The sequence below is a fragment of the Bidens hawaiensis genome, unplaced genomic scaffold, assembly GCF_021521415.1.
Source record: "Bidens hawaiensis isolate Kalapana, Puna unplaced genomic scaffold, B.hawaiensis_p1.1 tig00065237_1, whole genome shotgun sequence".
Lineage (NCBI taxonomy): Eukaryota > Viridiplantae > Streptophyta > Magnoliopsida > Asterales > Asteraceae > Bidens > Bidens hawaiensis.
Window position 1 is genome coordinate 31,172 of NW_027501642.1, and position 16,536 is coordinate 47,707.

The following is a 16,536-nucleotide window of genomic DNA, read 5'->3' on the forward strand; positions in this document are numbered from 1 at the left end:
AGTTTACACGTGTATTAGTCACTCCACTTGTTAGCCCAAGCCCAAGTTCATAATGCAAGCTAAATAAAAATTGGGCTAAGAACAGCCATTCATGGGCCACGTTATCCCTAACTCCACATAAATTAGGGTTTACACAGCAGTCTCTGTTGTATATAACCTATTATCTGCTACTCCATTATTCATTCTCACAGCTTCATCAATCTCATCTTCTAGATTTCTGTTCATTTTCATTTTGTTCCATTTACTTCTATTTCATTAATGAATAGTGAAGTTTCCAATGAGGTAGAAATCCCCAATAAGTATAGGAAGTGCCGTATGACACTTTAAACCGCAGCGTACCACGGCGGCGCGTTTCCACCCCCCAATTAACACGATCTCCGTGCTCTGTTCGTTGGCCTGGACTCGTTGTTTAGCCTCTTCCGCTGTGTGTGTGATTTGGAACGGGTCTCTGAGGTCTCTTCAATTCTAATTTCATATTATTATTATTATTATTATTATTATTATTATTATTATTATTATTATTATTATTATTATTATTATTATTATTATTATTATTAGGTTCGATGCCACGTCGACGGTAGCCAAAAGTGTATTGACCGACGATGCTATGATTGAACCCATAACAAACTTTTGTGTGTTTCGCATTTTATAGGAACCTGTGAACTGCTTTTATTCCGTTCATTCACAGAGCCGTTTTATGCGATTACATTTTTTGCTTTTAATATGTTAATTCGATTTGGTTTTTTTAGCCTATGATGATTTAATTTAAATGTTGGAATTACCGACTGATATCGTATTGATGACAGATCGACTATCTGAGGCTATTTTATAACTACTCTTATTTTGCAAAAATTTATAATAATAATTTGTTGTTAATACTTATTGAATGTTGAAATAATTGAATTAGCTAATTTGCCTCCTCTTTCGGCTGCAAGTTGATTGGTTTAATTATCAAGTTAATTCTTGCTGGCTTTGTTCTAGAGGCATAAATAGGTTCATTGTGAGGGTGTTAAAATGCCTTGATTTTGTGACTGTTACTAGTCTAGGCTAAGCCTTCCTCTGGCATATTTTCTATGCATACTTATGTATGGTGTAAATTTTGTATTACTTTTATGAATTGTTTTACGAAGCTTATTTACAACTAAAAACATAATGCTTGAATGAAGACACTACGTATTATGTTGTTTATAATAGTTGGATATGTTGGATTGGTATCGTGAAGCATTATTGACGAGGTGATGCGTTTGTGTATTTTGATGAGAGATTCACCGGACAATTAGTTTGAGTTTTTAGTTGTCACTTCATAGATGAGTTACCGAAGACGCAAATGTAATTTGCGATGAACTTGTAAGACGTGTTATTTGCTGCCCGTTTATCTAAATAATAGAAACAAACATGATATTGGGACAAATAAACCGGAATGAGAGTTGACGTTATGTTTTGGTTGTTAGGTAAAAATTGTTACAAGATAAACAATCGAACATGTAATTTATGGATTTATTGGTTCAAAGTTCATTGAGTCAAGAATTTGGTTAAAAGAGGAGGATGTAAAATTGAATTTTATTCATCACTTTTCTTTCACTCTTTATCCCATGGCATGTATTCCGCGGATATTTAGTGTTATTCTGCTTATTTTTGGACCAACTAATTACACTACTTAGAGTTTGTATTTTGGTCTTATGTGTCTTCCTTTGCCAAATGTTTGTTTGCCCAAACTTGTATTTCGTAACATTAGCCTCTTTAAAGGGGTTGGGGTCCTAGGGGACCTTTCAACCCATGTCATTTCACTGTCATCTATGCATCCGTGCATATATTCATACTCAAATAGTGTGAACTGAAAGCCTTTTGTTTTAACTATTAATGACCAAATAGTAGATGAGTAAAAAAAACTAAATGTAAGATACTTTTTTGTCAAATCAGACTTTCATTCATTCGCTTTCATACATAAAAATTCACTTTTAAACGTCTTTGTATTCCAAATAATCACTTAATTCTATATTTTATCTTATTTTTTGTTTCTATAATCTAAAATTGCATAAACATTGAATAAAACAACCGCATGCAAACACACACACAATAAAATGATTGATTTTTTTAAAAGTACATATAAAGCAATACCCTTTAAACTAAAAACAAACAAGGAAAAATATTTTTTAATTCAAAAAATGATAATTAAAGTGGATGGTTTAAATTGTTTTATAAAGTTAATGAAAAGTTAATTAAACTAGACCATCCAGTTTTGTGGATATAATTTAAAATTAATATCACCTAAAATGTGCATTTATCCAATTCATAATTCTGAATAATTTCACATCATAACTAAGTGATAGTTGAAAGAGTTGGTGTTTCATGTGACCCATGTTTAATTAATGCCCCTGTCATTTAGTTTTGTCGAGCCCAAGCGAGGTTGTGTTGTTCGCCAAGTGGATCTCTTAAGTCTTAACTAAATGAGTTTTATCTCACACACTATCATGCCTTCAAATGAGTGTTCACGATTGTTGGGCTTATGTGAGGGGTTTTCTCTGGATCAAAAGACGAGTGTATCGGTGTGTTTAGACGTCCACAAAAAAACCGGTTTCGGAAACTAACTGGTGGAACCGAACCGGAACCGGTTCCAGTTCCAACCCGGTTGGTACAATACCCGGTTTGGGTATTTTTGTACCCGAAAATCGTACCCGGTTCTCCTATTTGTATGTCAGTATCAGTTCCAACCCGGTTCTTAATTGGAACCGGTTCGGTTCGTACCTGGAAAAACCGGTTCGTACGGGTTTTTTTTGAAGGGTCAAACAAAAGTCAAACTAGCCGTTGGAACCGGTTCCAACGGTAATATAGCCGTTGGAACCGGTTTTTTAGACACCAATTAGCCGTTGGAACGGGTCCAACGGTAATATAGCCGTTGGAACCGGTTCCAACGGTAATATAGCCGTTGGAACCGGTTTTTGATGCCCAAACCTATATATAACTTGTTTCCACCACTTGTTTCACCACCAAACTCAAAAACAAACTAAAATACTACTCCTTTAGCAAACCCGTTCATTTACCCGACCATCCAACTAAATATTATTATGGCACCCATAAAAAAAAACTAACAAGATGGCTAAGAAGAGTGCTTTTGTTGCCCCCGTTCCTGTTACGGAGGACCCAAGGGTTGTTACGGTAGTCAACCATAACCGCAACCAAGACATATGGAAGAATTGGGATTTGATTGTGGATGACGAAGGTTATCAAAAGGCTCGTTGCAAACTATGTGGTTCAATATTAAAGCACGATTCCAACTCTACTTTGAGAAAGCACATCGAGAAGCCATATTGCAAGGCGTTGAAAGGGATTGGCACGACCGATCAAATTGACTTGGGTAAAGATGGTACACTATCTCGTTACAACACGACTCAAGTTCAAGATAGAATGGCAAAGTTCGTTACTCAACGAGGTTTGCCGTTTAACCACTTGATGACCCGGAGTTGACGTCGTTGATTCGCGAAACTCTACAACCGAGATACACACATGTAAGTCGTACTACCTTAAGACGTCATTGTATCAGGTTGTGGGAGTGTGCTAAAAAAGAGTTAATCGAGTCTTTTCATTCTTTAGAAGCCATGGTTAGTTTAACTACCGATGTTTGGTCGGCACCACACGGGTTGCCCGAATCATACATATGTGTCACCGCTCATTGGGTTGATCCGGTGACATGGCAATTGATGAAACGCACCATCGCTTTTGAAAACTTCCCGTTCCCACATACCGCCGAAAAATTGTTTGAATTACTTGATAAAGTTATAACGACTTACAACTTGAGAAATAAAATATTTTCGATTTCGTTTGACAACGCTTCAAACAATACTAAGGCGGCTGATAAATTTATCATTAAATATTCACCACCTTGTTTCGGGGATTTTTTTCATGTCCGATGTGTTGCACGTATCATCAACTTGGTTGTTCAAATAAGTCTTGACAATGAAAACATTTGTGATGATTTAAAATACTTTAGACTTATGTTACAAGATGTCTTCAAAAGTGGTAAAAGAAGACATCTTGAATATAAGAACTATTGCAAGTCGGTTGAAAGAAAGTATTTGGGGCCGAATTGGGACGTTCCAACCCGTTGGAACTCAGCTTGTCATATGTTAAAGTGTGCTTTTGCCCAACGCCAAACTTTACAAGGTTTTCATAACAATCTTGTTGAAGAACGCGAGGCCGATATGTTTCCGGAAAGTGTTTGGGTCCAAGTCGGTTATTTGTTGGAGTATCTTGACATGTTCAAAAAGTCAACAACAAAATTATCGGGAGTCTATTACCATACTAGTTGTTGGGTTTTGCAAGAATTGTACTATATGTCTTGTGTTTTTAAAAGCTTTGCGGAGAAGAACAAATTCTTCGAAAATATTGTTGCGGTGATGAAAGAAAAGTTCATAAAATATTTTGAAAACATACCGCCGGTCTTTACTTGTGCCGCCGCATTAAACCCCTATTGGAATGTTAATGGGGTTGAAACAACGATTGAGGAAATATTCGACAACTTAGGTATGCACGAGATTGACCCGAAGTTGTCGACGGAAGCGAAGGACAAGTTCAACAAAAACCTTCAAGACCTTTATGACCATTATTTTCAAATGTATGGTCCAAGCACGAGATCGTCTTTTGTGAAAAAAACAACAACTAGTAGGCCGTGCAATGACCCACTTATAAACTTGATGAATTGGATTCGTGAATCGGCATCTAAGAGGCAAAAAGGAAACACACCAAGTAGCGAACTTGGTCGATATAGTGGAGCAAACTATGTTGAGGGCGCAACGGTCGACGAAATTCGCAATATTGATTTGTTGGCTTGGTGGAAAGGTAAACAAAACGAATTTCCCATTCTATCCGCCATGGCTCATGATTTGCTTGCCGTACAAGCCTCAACGGTTGCTTCCGAATCGGTTTTTTCTCTTAGTGGGAGGGTGTTATCTATGTGAAGAACAAAACTAACTCCCGAGTCTCTAGAGGTTTGCATTTGCCTAAAGGACCATTTGGATGCGGTGGATCGTGTACAACACAAGGCGAACTTTGAAGACGAAATACCAATAGAGCGTCATATTCATGATGAGGAGGCGGAGGACGGGGTTTCTTCCGATAACGAAGACAAGGGTGAAGACGAGAATGAAGACGAAGAAGAGTTGTAATTATTTGTTTTGGTAAAATTATTTGTAACTTGTTCAACTAATATTTAGTTTTGATTTGTTTTATTATAATTGCTTTTGTTACTCGTGATTAATTTTTGTTACTTTTTTAATAACGACGAACATTTTATTTATTTAAAAAATAACTATTACAAACATTATTAAAACATAAACGATACTAAACATAACAACTAAAACATAAAAAAAAAAGTCCGTCGTTTTAATCCGGGAATACTTATTTTTGGGTTGTAGAGCCGGACGACTCTCCCACTTCCATTTTTTTAGCTTCCAACCTTCTTTTCTCTCGACAATACTTAATCGTATGTTTTCGTAATGTCGAGTTGGACCTTGCTTTAAGAAACTTCGAGCAATATTTGCAACGTGCCAACTCATGTGAGTCGGTCATGAGACACAAATCGTAATGAACCCAAACATCGGGGCATCTTGTTGTTTCGATCACCATAACAACGTCATCATTAGTTGCCATTTGTTGTCGGTGTAAGGTTAATTGTGGTTTGGAGTGTGTTTTATAGTTTTGGAATTGGTTTAACAAGTACACAAACAAACCTTGCTATTTATAGTAAGAAAATAACCTAGTTGTAGTTAAAAAACCGGTTCCAACGGTCAAAAACGGCTATATAGCCGTTGGAACCGGTTCCTAACGGCTATAATGTTTAAATTTCAAAAAAAACCGGTGGAACCGGTTTTTACGTAAAAACCGGTTCCGGTTTATACCCTACCAGGTTCTTAAAAGTTAGCATATCTGGGCATCGGTTCGGGTCGGGAACCGAACCGGTTCTTGATTGGAACCAGTTCCATTTTACAACCCGGTGTGAAAAAACCGGTTTCGAACCGGTTCGGGTTTTCCAGTTGAACCTGATTTGTACACGTCTAGGTGTGTTGTTAATCAGTTGCCTTTTTAAAGGATTCGTTTACCATGAAAAACTTCATTTTATAATCTTTTTATGGACTAAATATTTCAATAATATGCGTTTACTCAATGCATTAATCTTTGTGGCTTATTTAATTGTAAGTTTGATAATTCAAATAAACAACTTTATATACTGAAGAAACACTAACCGGACCCCGGGCAGATTACTAGTAACCTGGGGGTTAGATAGATGTTTCCCACGAGGGGTTAGACCCTTGGAAGATGGTTCTTCTGATAACCTGCAAAACAAACACCGTGAGCTCGTCACTGAGAAGGGGGGGTTCCTCCTTGTGACCACCCTCCGGCGTGAGAATCAGACTAGATTGCTCTTTAAATATAAAAGTATATTAAGAGATTGCTAGAGCAGATATCAGGTATATTATCATGATATAAGATAAGATATGATAAGATGAGATGGTCATACCATTTGTGGTATTTATAGCCGAATGTAGGTTTCCAAGGAGGTATGGCCGGCTGCAACAGTGTTCCTGTTCCACCAACAGTAGCCTACGCACGTGTCCTGCTGGTAGTTGGTGGGTAGGTAGCGGCTGATAGTGACCAGACCTGCTGTATACTATTCCTTTTCCACCAACTGCCGGCTACGCACGTGGTATGACAAGAGTTGGTGAGTAGGCAGCGGCTAATAGTGACATACAGTGTAGGAGCATGCTGCTCGCCATACTGTTGTCCATAAGCTGTCGTATCTTTAGTCAGATCTTTTTCCCATACCTCGTCAGGTACAGTACAGAAGATCTTCCTGTATCGTACGGACTGGCTTATTTGGGCGGGAGTATTCCCCCTCCCGCCCTTGTGCGGGATTGTTCCCGGCTTCGCTCATTCCTTCAGGTGACACTGAATGGTTTGAGAGCTAAGTGCCTTGTGCGTGTAGCCTTGCTGCGCGGGTGGCCTTCCCTAATGGCTTGTATCCGAGGCTGCGGGGACAGGCGGAGTCCTTCACCATTGGGAGGCATTTCCTGCGGGACCAGCTTGCGTACTGCGCGTAAGGACGTCACGTCTCTGAGCATGGTTGGTCCTGCGGATCCAGTTGGTTTCTGCGCAGACGTCCCTGTTTAAGGTGAGTCTTGCGGGTCCAACTGGGCTCTGCTGGGACCTACCTCTTCAAGTCCCCCCAGTCCAATGTTCTTCTCATGCGTGTTTAATAAAGTGAGGTGAACTTTTGGACTTAAGCAAAGGGTTTTGAAAAAGGTTTTTTTAAGGTTTTCCATGGGGATTCTTCCCGCGGAAGTCCTTGTCACTTGCAGAAATTCCCGAGTTTCCTGCTTGGTCTTTGGGTATGATGCGGGCAGGTCTGTAACCTCCTCGCAAGTCAGGAGCGTTGAGTCCCACTTGTGTGGATTCTCCATGAGGTTTTGGTAGTTTTGAACATAGTGATCAATTATGTTAAAACCACCAATTCCATCCTGGAGCTTCAAACAACGTAGTTCTCGACGTTCCCGCTATGCGGGGATGTTATTTCCGTTTCCGCAAGCATTGCCCAGAAGATCCTTCTTGGTTTCAATTCCCAGCGGAGCGCTAGGTATGTGAAGGGTTTTGCCTTAACACTGTACCTGCGCTCGTCTTACGGTTACTTTACTTCCAAGGTATTCCTGGCGTCAATTCCCTGCGGGTGCTAGGTATGTGAAGGGTTTTGCCTTTACACTGTACCCGCACCCGTCTTATAGTTACTTGGTTGCCGAGGTACTTGGCTTCAATTCCCTGCGGGTGTTAGGTATGTGAAGGGTTTTGCCTTTACACTGTACCCGCATCCGTCTTACGGTTACTTGTTCGCCAAGGTTTACTTGGCTTCAATTCCCTGCGGGTGCTAGGTATGTGAAGGGTTTTGCCTTTACACTGTACCCGCATCCGTCTTACGGTTACTTGTTCGCCAAGGTTTACTTGGCTTCAATTCCCTGCGGGTGCTAGGTATGTGAAGGGTTTTGCCTTTACACTGTACCCGCATCCGTCTTACGGTTACTTGTTTGCCAAGGTAAGGGGTATTTTCCCGCTTACTTTTTGATATTTTCAAATTTTGAATTTTGAAATTCGAAAGGTTGGTGGAAAGGTAGGAACAGTCCAAACCTCCGAAACGTCGTGCGACGGTTTCTTCTGACTGTGTCAGGACGTGCAGGAAGTTATGGTGACGTGACATTATATGGTCATTCCAGACGCTTTTTACGGCGCGTGGGCGCGATTTTTCGGGCGCGTGGCCGCGAAATTACTGGCACACGTCCTGTCAACAGCTGTTGCCAGCCTGCTTTTTGCCACGTGTCATAGTTTCATTGCACCTTTGATTTCTCTCTCCTCCGCATTAAATTCATCGCATTAATTGCGATTAGTATATAAAGGGGGAGAGGCCTCTTTGTAATCCACATTTTCACCTCTTCTTCTTCTTCTTAGTGATTTCCGGCAAATACTCCCCTTTTCAGGCAAGCATTTTCCCGAAATCACTTTCTTCTTTCTGCAAAATGTCTTCCCATGATGCTGAGGCTGCAGCCGACGATAGGAGTACTGCTGGCGAGTGCCAGTGTGCTCTACCTGTCGATCAGTACCAGTACATCGTCAGGAAGTTCATGCTTGAGTCTCTTGAGCCTGAGTTTCCTGAACCCCACCAGACTGTGTACGATGCCCCCAGTGGCAAGATCGGGGTATATGCTGCATTCTTTGTTTATGGGAACCTTAGGTTCCCATTGACAAAGTTTATGTACCGTGTCCTGGAGAGGCACGGTGTGCACCTAACCGAGTTGCATCCGATGGCGATTGCCAAGATCCGGCACTTCGAGTGGGTGTGCCGGATTCTGGGTATTGAGCCCTATGTGGACCGCCTGATGACCTTCTATACTTGGAGGTGCATCCAGGGGTGGTACACCCTGACAACCCGTATTAAGGGTTTGAAGATCTGCGTGACCGAGCGCAGTCTCCGATCGTGGAAGCGGGAGTTCTTCTACATTTCTGCCCGCGCCATCCCCATTGCCATGAAGTTTAAGAAGGGTCAAGCGCTTCCGAGCCTTCACGCTTCCAGCTACCAGGAGGCGGAATGGTTCGCAAAGATATCCCGGGTCCAATCTCCGGTTTACCGGTTTGCGGAGTCCGGGATGGTGATGCTGGGGATGAGCCGGGTATGGAAGGAGGCGTCTCGGTTTCCCATCCTTCTCGAATACGGTTTGAACTCTATTCCTTATGGTATGTCTTGTCTTTCTTGCTGATATTAGTTTGTCTTCTAACTGTTTCTTTTCTTTCAGAGGGGAATGACTTGGAGTCGCTCCTGTACCCGCGGGAAGCCGACGGTCCCGTGCGGGTGGGCACTCGTGCTCTAGACGAGAACGAGTTGCCCATCCTGGAGCAAACGGCGGATCGGTTTGTGGAGGTCTATCCGCCGGGCCAAGAGATCCTGAGCCACCGGCGGCCAGGTAAGGCGATATTCTATCCTCAACCCCTCAATGCTGTACCCGCTGCTGGAATTCCTTACATCCTGTCTTCTTCTGAGGAATCCGCAGATGGTCCTCCGCTTGTGCGGAAGAAGAAGGTTGCCGGCGGGAAAGGGAAGGAGAAGGTGGCCTCCACAGCTGAACCGGTGCTTCTATCTGACACCGAGTCAGATAGTGAAGAGGTGGCGGGGAACCCCGGTGGTGAGAAGACCACTGTTCCGGAGGCTACGACTGTTACCTCCGGAGAACCAACGACGACGACGGTGACCGGCATCAAGAGACCGGCCCCATCGGGCTTGTCCCCGCCCGTCCGTACGTTCAGGCTCAAGAAAACCCGTAAGTACAAACATCCTTATCTTTGTAGATTTCACTAAATTTATTTAGACACTTATCTTCTTGTGCAGGCGTGGATGTTGACGCATTCCAGGGTGAAGTACCGAGTAGTACCTCTCCGCCGATGACGGTAGGCTTGGTCAGCCTACCTGAGGCGTCGACCCAGGCGCCTGCGCCTGCTCCCGCTGGTTCAGTTGCTCACTCTGAGCCGACTGTTCCAGCCGAGTTGACGTCACCGCCGGCCGTGAGTGCGATTTTTACAGCATCCTTCACCGAGCCGGCGGTTACGATTGCTGCGGATTCTGCGGCAGCGACTGCGGCGGCTGCCACCATGCCCCCGCCACCGGCACCGATGGCCGGCCCATCAGGTACGCATGGGAGTACTCGCCAGTCTTTGCCACCTTCCCATCTGCCTGACCTTTTGGATGGGTTTCCTTTGGGTTCAGGTGATAGGTTCGGCGGCTATCGGCATGTTATAGACCCTACAGGTGCGTAGGGTTCCTTTGGCCCTTTTTTACTATTATTTTTATCATCTTTTTCCTAACTGCTTTTTTGTTTTTTGCAGTGTCGGATTCCAATGAAGTGTATGTTCCGCGATGGAACATACGCCGAGGAACAACCCTTCGTACCCCTGTGGAGTGCGTGGACTGGGCTCGCCACGCTGCTCCTCATGGTGCGTTGGGGGAAGCCATGGCTAGCTACCAGGAGGGTAGGCTAACCAATGAGCTTCGGGTTCTCCAGGCCCGGATGCAGCCGCGCGTCGAGCTGCTTTGTCGTGAAAACGACAAGCTGAAAGCAGCTCGCGCCAAGGACGTATCTCAGGCGCGGGCTCTTCGGGAGGAGAACCAACGATTGACCGCAGCTGCTGCGGAGAAGGAGAAGGCCTTCAAGGCCCTCGAGGTTGAAGTTCAAGCGCGACTCGAGGCCCGCTCCAAGGCTGCCCAAGCTGTTAACGAACAGCTTCGGCTGGCTAAGGAGACTGCGAGGAACGCAACTGAGAGGGCCACCAAGGCTGAAGCCGTTGCTGAGCCTTTACGCATGGAGAACGAGGAGCTCAAGGCCAAATTAGAGGCTCTCCAACGTGCTCATGATGCCTTGGCGATGGAAGATGCCAAGAAGCTCCAAGAGATCCTGGACCAGAGGGGCGTGCTTGACCACACCGAGCGGAAGCTTAAGGGCGTTGAGGAGGCTGCTGCAAAGGAAGTGCTTCTTGCCAATCTTACTAAGAGCGAAGCCGAACGCGCCTGCACCCAAGCTCTGGTTGCCAAGGAATGGCTTCTTCGAGAAGCGTTGCCTCAGGTATTTTAGCTTTACGTCTTCACGCTTTCCTTTGTACATAGAAAAGGTGTTTGACACTTGTATTTTCTTTGTAGGTTGTGCATCGGGTCTTCTCAGAGACATCCTACGACGATGCTATGAGTGCAGCCCTCAATGCTTCTCACGAGGATGGGGAACGGGCTGGCTTCCTGCTTGGTCTAGGGTTCGTTGAGAAAGGCTTCCCGCCTTCCAACTTCCCTTTGTACAATGTTGATACTGAAGCCATATATGACCAAGCAGTAAATCAATACGCCGCCTTCCCGCATCCAGTGGTGGAGAAGGTGAACCAAGTAGCTGCTGCTGATGATGGGTTAGCTGTCCTCAAATCCTTCCTCGAACCGCCCCGTTCTTCTGATGGAGCGGGTCCAAGTGGAGGCGGCCCTGAGGCTTGATCCCGAAGATCCCTTCCCATTGCTAGGATAGTCTTGTACGGATGTATTTATTTTTCTTTTCGTAGGCGGGTAGTTACCCGGCCATTCTTGTAATAATTCATTTGTGAAATATAAATCTTTTTGCGTATAAGATTGTTATTTCCTTCTTTGGGTTCCTTGCTTTATAAACTTATGACTTGCATACTTAGTTTAAATTAGCAATTTTCCAAGTGTTTAGAATAAGTTAACCTGTTGAACGTGGTTGATAATGGGTTAAAGTTTTGCTTCCTCTTTCGCGATTGTGCGGGTAGAACCGTCACTTGCACTTAGTAGGATGGCTAAACTTTAACCTTCATCTGACCTGCGTGTAGGTTTTCCTCATCCTTTTGAGGATAAGTTAACCTTTGAACGTGGTTGATAATAGGTGTGAAGTTTTGCTTCCTCTTTCGTGATTGTGCGGGTAGAACCGTCACTTGCACTTAGTAGGATGGCAAAACTTTACCCTTATCTGACCTGCGTGTAGGTTTTCCTCGTCCTTTGAGGATAAGTTAACCTTTGAACGTGGTTGATAATAGGTGTGAAGTTTTGCTTCCTCTTTCGTGATTGTGCGGGTAGAACCGTCACTTGCACTTAGTAGGATGGCAAAACTTTACCTTTATCTGACCTGCGTGTAGGTTTTCCTCATCCTTTGAGGATAAGTTAACCTTTGAACGTGGTTGATAAGTGTGAAGTTTTGCTTCCTCTTTCGTGATTGTGCGGGTAGAACCGTCACTTGCACTTAGTAGGATGGCAAAACTTTACCCTTATCTGACCTGCGTGTAGGTTTTCCTCATCCTTTTAAGAATTTTGTTTTGAACCGTTCGACGCGCGGTTGTCAATAGGTTAGTGTTCAGTTTCCTTTAATGATTCATGCGGATAGACCGGCACTTTCATTTTTGGGTGCTGAACTTTTTCCCCTTCAACTGACCTGCGTGAAGGTTTGTCACTTAATTGGGTTCGTGCGGGTAGGACCGCCTTCCCACGCAATGACTTCACGTAATTATGCGGTGAAAACCGGCATATTAGTGTTCAGAAAAGTATAAATGTAAAATCATCAGCTTCGATGTTCTTAAAGAGAATCATTTCCATTAGAAGTGGCTCTTGGCCTTCTTTACAAATTGGAATTGATTTACATGCAAACTGTGTAAATGAGCTCCCTTCCATGTTGTTGGGATGGGAGTGCCATCGAGCCGATACGCACCTGGTTCGGGATCTCGTTCTTTACGCAGCATGTAGTCTCGATATTGAAGCTGGAATTTTGATTCGTGTTTTCCCAGCTGGGGTTCTACACGCACCAGGTGGAAGAAAATATTATATCAACTAAATATAATGTATTTTTGTGTAAAAATATAGTATCGTTTTAGGTTTGTTAACAATTTCTTTTTGTATGTAAAGAAAAAAATTTTCTTCCTTAGCAATGGTTTATTTATTTATTTTATTATTATTATTTAAGAAAAGGTGAATACATAATCGTGGATTGATGTATCTCATGCCAGAGATGATTGGTAGTCTGGTACAATACCAAAATACTAGTATCTAACAATTCGAGTATGAAAATCATCAGGTTTTGGTATCAAAAGTGCTCAATGTGGTACGGTAATCTAAGACTAATCAACTAAATATATAGATACGGTGCTGAAAGAGCTTATCCCAGTATACTATAAAAAGTTGGTACCGTATTAATACCCAAGTTACCCAATATGATATGGTATTTGTTCGATATCGGTACTATTACTGTTTGCTCATTCCTCTCTCATGATTATATTATCTGCGATTCAAAAAAGAAAAAAAAAAGAATGATAATTCATTAATTAATACCTTCTAACAATTTTAAGAGTATATAATATATCTTAATAAATACCTAATTTAGTTTTCCTTCAAGAGTTAGTTAAACAAACAGTCCTAGTCCCTTTAGTAAGATCATATTATAGTCTGAGCATAAAATTTTAGATATTACTCTAATATTCTTCGATGTTATTTACAACGTAAAACATTTGCTTTTTTGAAGTGATCAACGTTTAGCCAAATGATAACTTCTGAAACATATATAACTTGATCCAAGGGAAACAACATCACGACCTATTAGTTTCATGACATTGTCGACTTCCATGCATATTTAATGAAGTAAAACAACATTAAATAAAGAACATGGTGATACAATCATTGAAGACATCTAATCGTTTGTGCTACCTGAACTCTGAGATGTAAATATGAACATATTTAAATCTGAATGATTTGCTTCAAACACCGCCTATTCATATACATAAAAATCGTTTCATTAAATAAATTTATAACAATAAAATCTTGGACTACGACTATTCATCATAGAACCATCATTATCCAAATCGGTCGATTGCAAGGAGAAACCCCTTGACTGGTTTCAAACATTCCAATAAATTTTTCAAAGGAGATGATAGTGGTGGGTGTCGATGTGTACGTGAACATGACCTAATATGTTGAAGCCGACTAACTTTAACCCTTTAATAATCAAAACTATATATTCAAAACTTGAAACAAAAATCATACCATCACCCCCTCACATTTACCGTTCACCTAAGTTACCCTTTCTCCAAATAATAATATATTGAAATTTTGTTTGTTTATTATATAGAACAATAATATATTCAAACATGTTATTAAAGTTTCCAATTAAATAACTTGGCTGCTAATAAAACTAATTACTATATTTCAAAACTTTCCAATTACTTAAAAAAATGAATTTCAATATAAAAATAAAAGTGAAATAATTGATGATAAGAAGAAAGAATACATTTTAGAGAGAGAAAACAATAAACAAAACACGTAAGCTAATATACAACAGAGAGATACAATACAGATTATATTTCATTTCGGAAATTCAACAAATCTTGAAAAATAATAATATGGAGTCCCAAGAAGATCAGATTAGATCACCCCCTAAATATTAATCCAACAAACGACGTCGTTATAACCTATTTCATCCTCCACCGGAATAATATTATTATCACCATCACCATCACCATCACCATCATGCGTCAAAGAACCAAACCCAAACCCACCGCCGGAGAATCAACCGCTCCGCCGCAAGACACCCACGAGCCACGCTACCGCGGCGTGCGTAAGCGGCCGTGGGGCCGGTTCGCCGCGGAGATCACAGATCCGGTTAAAAAAGCTAGGGTTTGGTTAGGTACGTTCAACACCGCAGAAGACGCCGCACGTGCCTACGACACCGCCGCACGTGCCTTCACAGGCGCTAAAGCCAAAACCAATTTTCCGATTTTACCCTTACCGGTGCAGGATGATTACGATCGTGCCACCGTTTGTCAAATCCGGCCGACGACTAGCAGTCTCAGCAGCACCGTTGAGTCGGCCAGCTGGTCAAGGCTTTCGAATCCGGCACCGGACATGCCGGTAAAGCTGCCGGAGGCTAGTTCCGATTGCCGGAGTAATTGCGATTCGTCTTCCACGGTTGTGGATGAGTGTTCCGGCGAGGTTGTGTCGTTGAATTGTAATCGGAAACCGTTGCCGTTTGATCTGAATCTGCCTCCACCGGTTGATGAGATTGGTGGTTGGTCAAACGTTGACCAGGATGATATAATCACAACCCTTCGGTTATGAGTTTGTGTTGAATAATATGAATTTGTTTGGATTAATTGTGATGGTTGTAGATTAGTGTATCATGTTGATGTTGAATTTCAGCATGAAATTGTTGTATGAGTGGTGGGAAATTAAAACTTATTTAAAGAATTGGAAGATGATTGATTTGAATTGTTGTTTTTCTTGTTTAATTCATTGTTTTTAGGGTTCTTTGATATAGTTTGATTTGAAATTCATGACGAAATAAACCATAAAAATAATGAATTTTTGTTCAAGAATGAAATCTTATTGATCCTGTTTGTATCTGGATGATCCGGATATGTTGATAAATGTGGTTTACTATACAAGATCTTAGCGGTTAATCTTTTGGTATCGTTGATAACCGGTTACAGAAACCGTCATAATTAGTTTAAAAATTAAAACTAAATTTGGTCATAGCATAAGCGATAACGTAACAGCATCAATGTTCTAAAGAGACAATAACCAGTATTTGGTGTCGAGTATCCGTAGTGTCTAGTTGCATCTAAAACAATATATATGGTTTACAATCTTAACACTGAGAACGTTTTATCAGGGCCGTCTTTGAGGCATGGCAGGGTATTCGACGGCCACAGGCCCGACACCCCGCTAGGCTCGAAATTTTTTTTTAAAAAAAAAATTATGTGTTTTTATAAAAAAACATGTGTATAATCAATATTTCAACACAATTACATAACCACTAGCTTGGTCTAATGGTAAAGGGGTATGACATCTAACCAAAAGGTTGTAGGTTTAAGTCTTATTTGAGACAATTTTAAGCTTATTTTTATACAAAAGTTTTTTACATAACTTAAATCATAATCAAATAAGCCTATTTATAATTAAATTGTTTAAACCCAACAAAATGTTTCTTTTACTTAAGGCAAAAAAAAAATGCTCGTCTTTGGCCCAAAAATTTTTTCGTCTTTTCAGAGCCGGCCCTGCGTTTTATCATAAAAAATGTAACATTTTTACGAAATATAGAACTAAAATGGTGTCAGCTTAAGAAGCCTATAATGCCATTTGGTATAATCTGCTTGTTATGTTAAAAAAACTATATTGAGCTAGCTATGTTCTAAACTAAAGGGCCATGGGCATTGAAGAAACACCAGTCGAACCCCGACAGGTTACGAGTAACCTGAGGGTTAGATAGACGTTTCTCACGAGGGGTTAATTCCGGCAAGATGGTTCTTCCGATAACCTGCAAAACAGACACCGTGAGCTCGTCACTAAGAAGGGGGGGGGGGGTTCCTCCTTGTGACCACCCTCCGGCGTGAGAATCAGTCTATATTACTCTTTGAATATAAAAGTATATTGAGAATACTAGAGCAGTTATCAGGTAAATTATACAAGATATTAGATTATGA

At 41.6% G+C, this 16,536-nt stretch overlaps 1 protein-coding gene and 3 non-coding genes across 4 annotated transcripts; all 4 read left to right on the forward strand.

Moving 5' to 3' along the window:
- The first annotated feature begins 272 nt into the window (after positions 1-272).
- LOC143604472 (small nucleolar RNA U49) lies at positions 273-341 on the forward strand. The gene has a single exon (XR_013148304.1). It is a non-coding gene; the product is annotated as a small nucleolar RNA U49 (small nucleolar RNA).
- A 216-nt stretch (positions 342-557) lies between these two features.
- Positions 558-711, forward strand: LOC143604471 (small nucleolar RNA snoR2/U65). Its single transcript, XR_013148303.1, has one exon. It is a non-coding gene; the product is annotated as a small nucleolar RNA snoR2/U65 (small nucleolar RNA).
- Positions 712-746: 35 nt separating this feature from the next.
- LOC143604470 (small nucleolar RNA snoR77Y) lies at positions 747-827 on the forward strand. Its single transcript, XR_013148302.1, has one exon. It is a non-coding gene; the product is annotated as a small nucleolar RNA snoR77Y (small nucleolar RNA).
- A 13,747-nt stretch (positions 828-14,574) lies between these two features.
- LOC143604469 (ethylene-responsive transcription factor 3-like) lies at positions 14,575-15,322 on the forward strand. The gene has a single exon (XM_077080939.1). The coding sequence runs from the start codon at positions 14,585-14,587 to the stop codon at positions 15,170-15,172; it is 588 nt and encodes a 195-aa protein (XP_076937054.1). The 5' UTR covers positions 14,575-14,584; the 3' UTR covers positions 15,173-15,322.
- Positions 15,323-16,536: the final 1,214 nt, after the last annotated feature.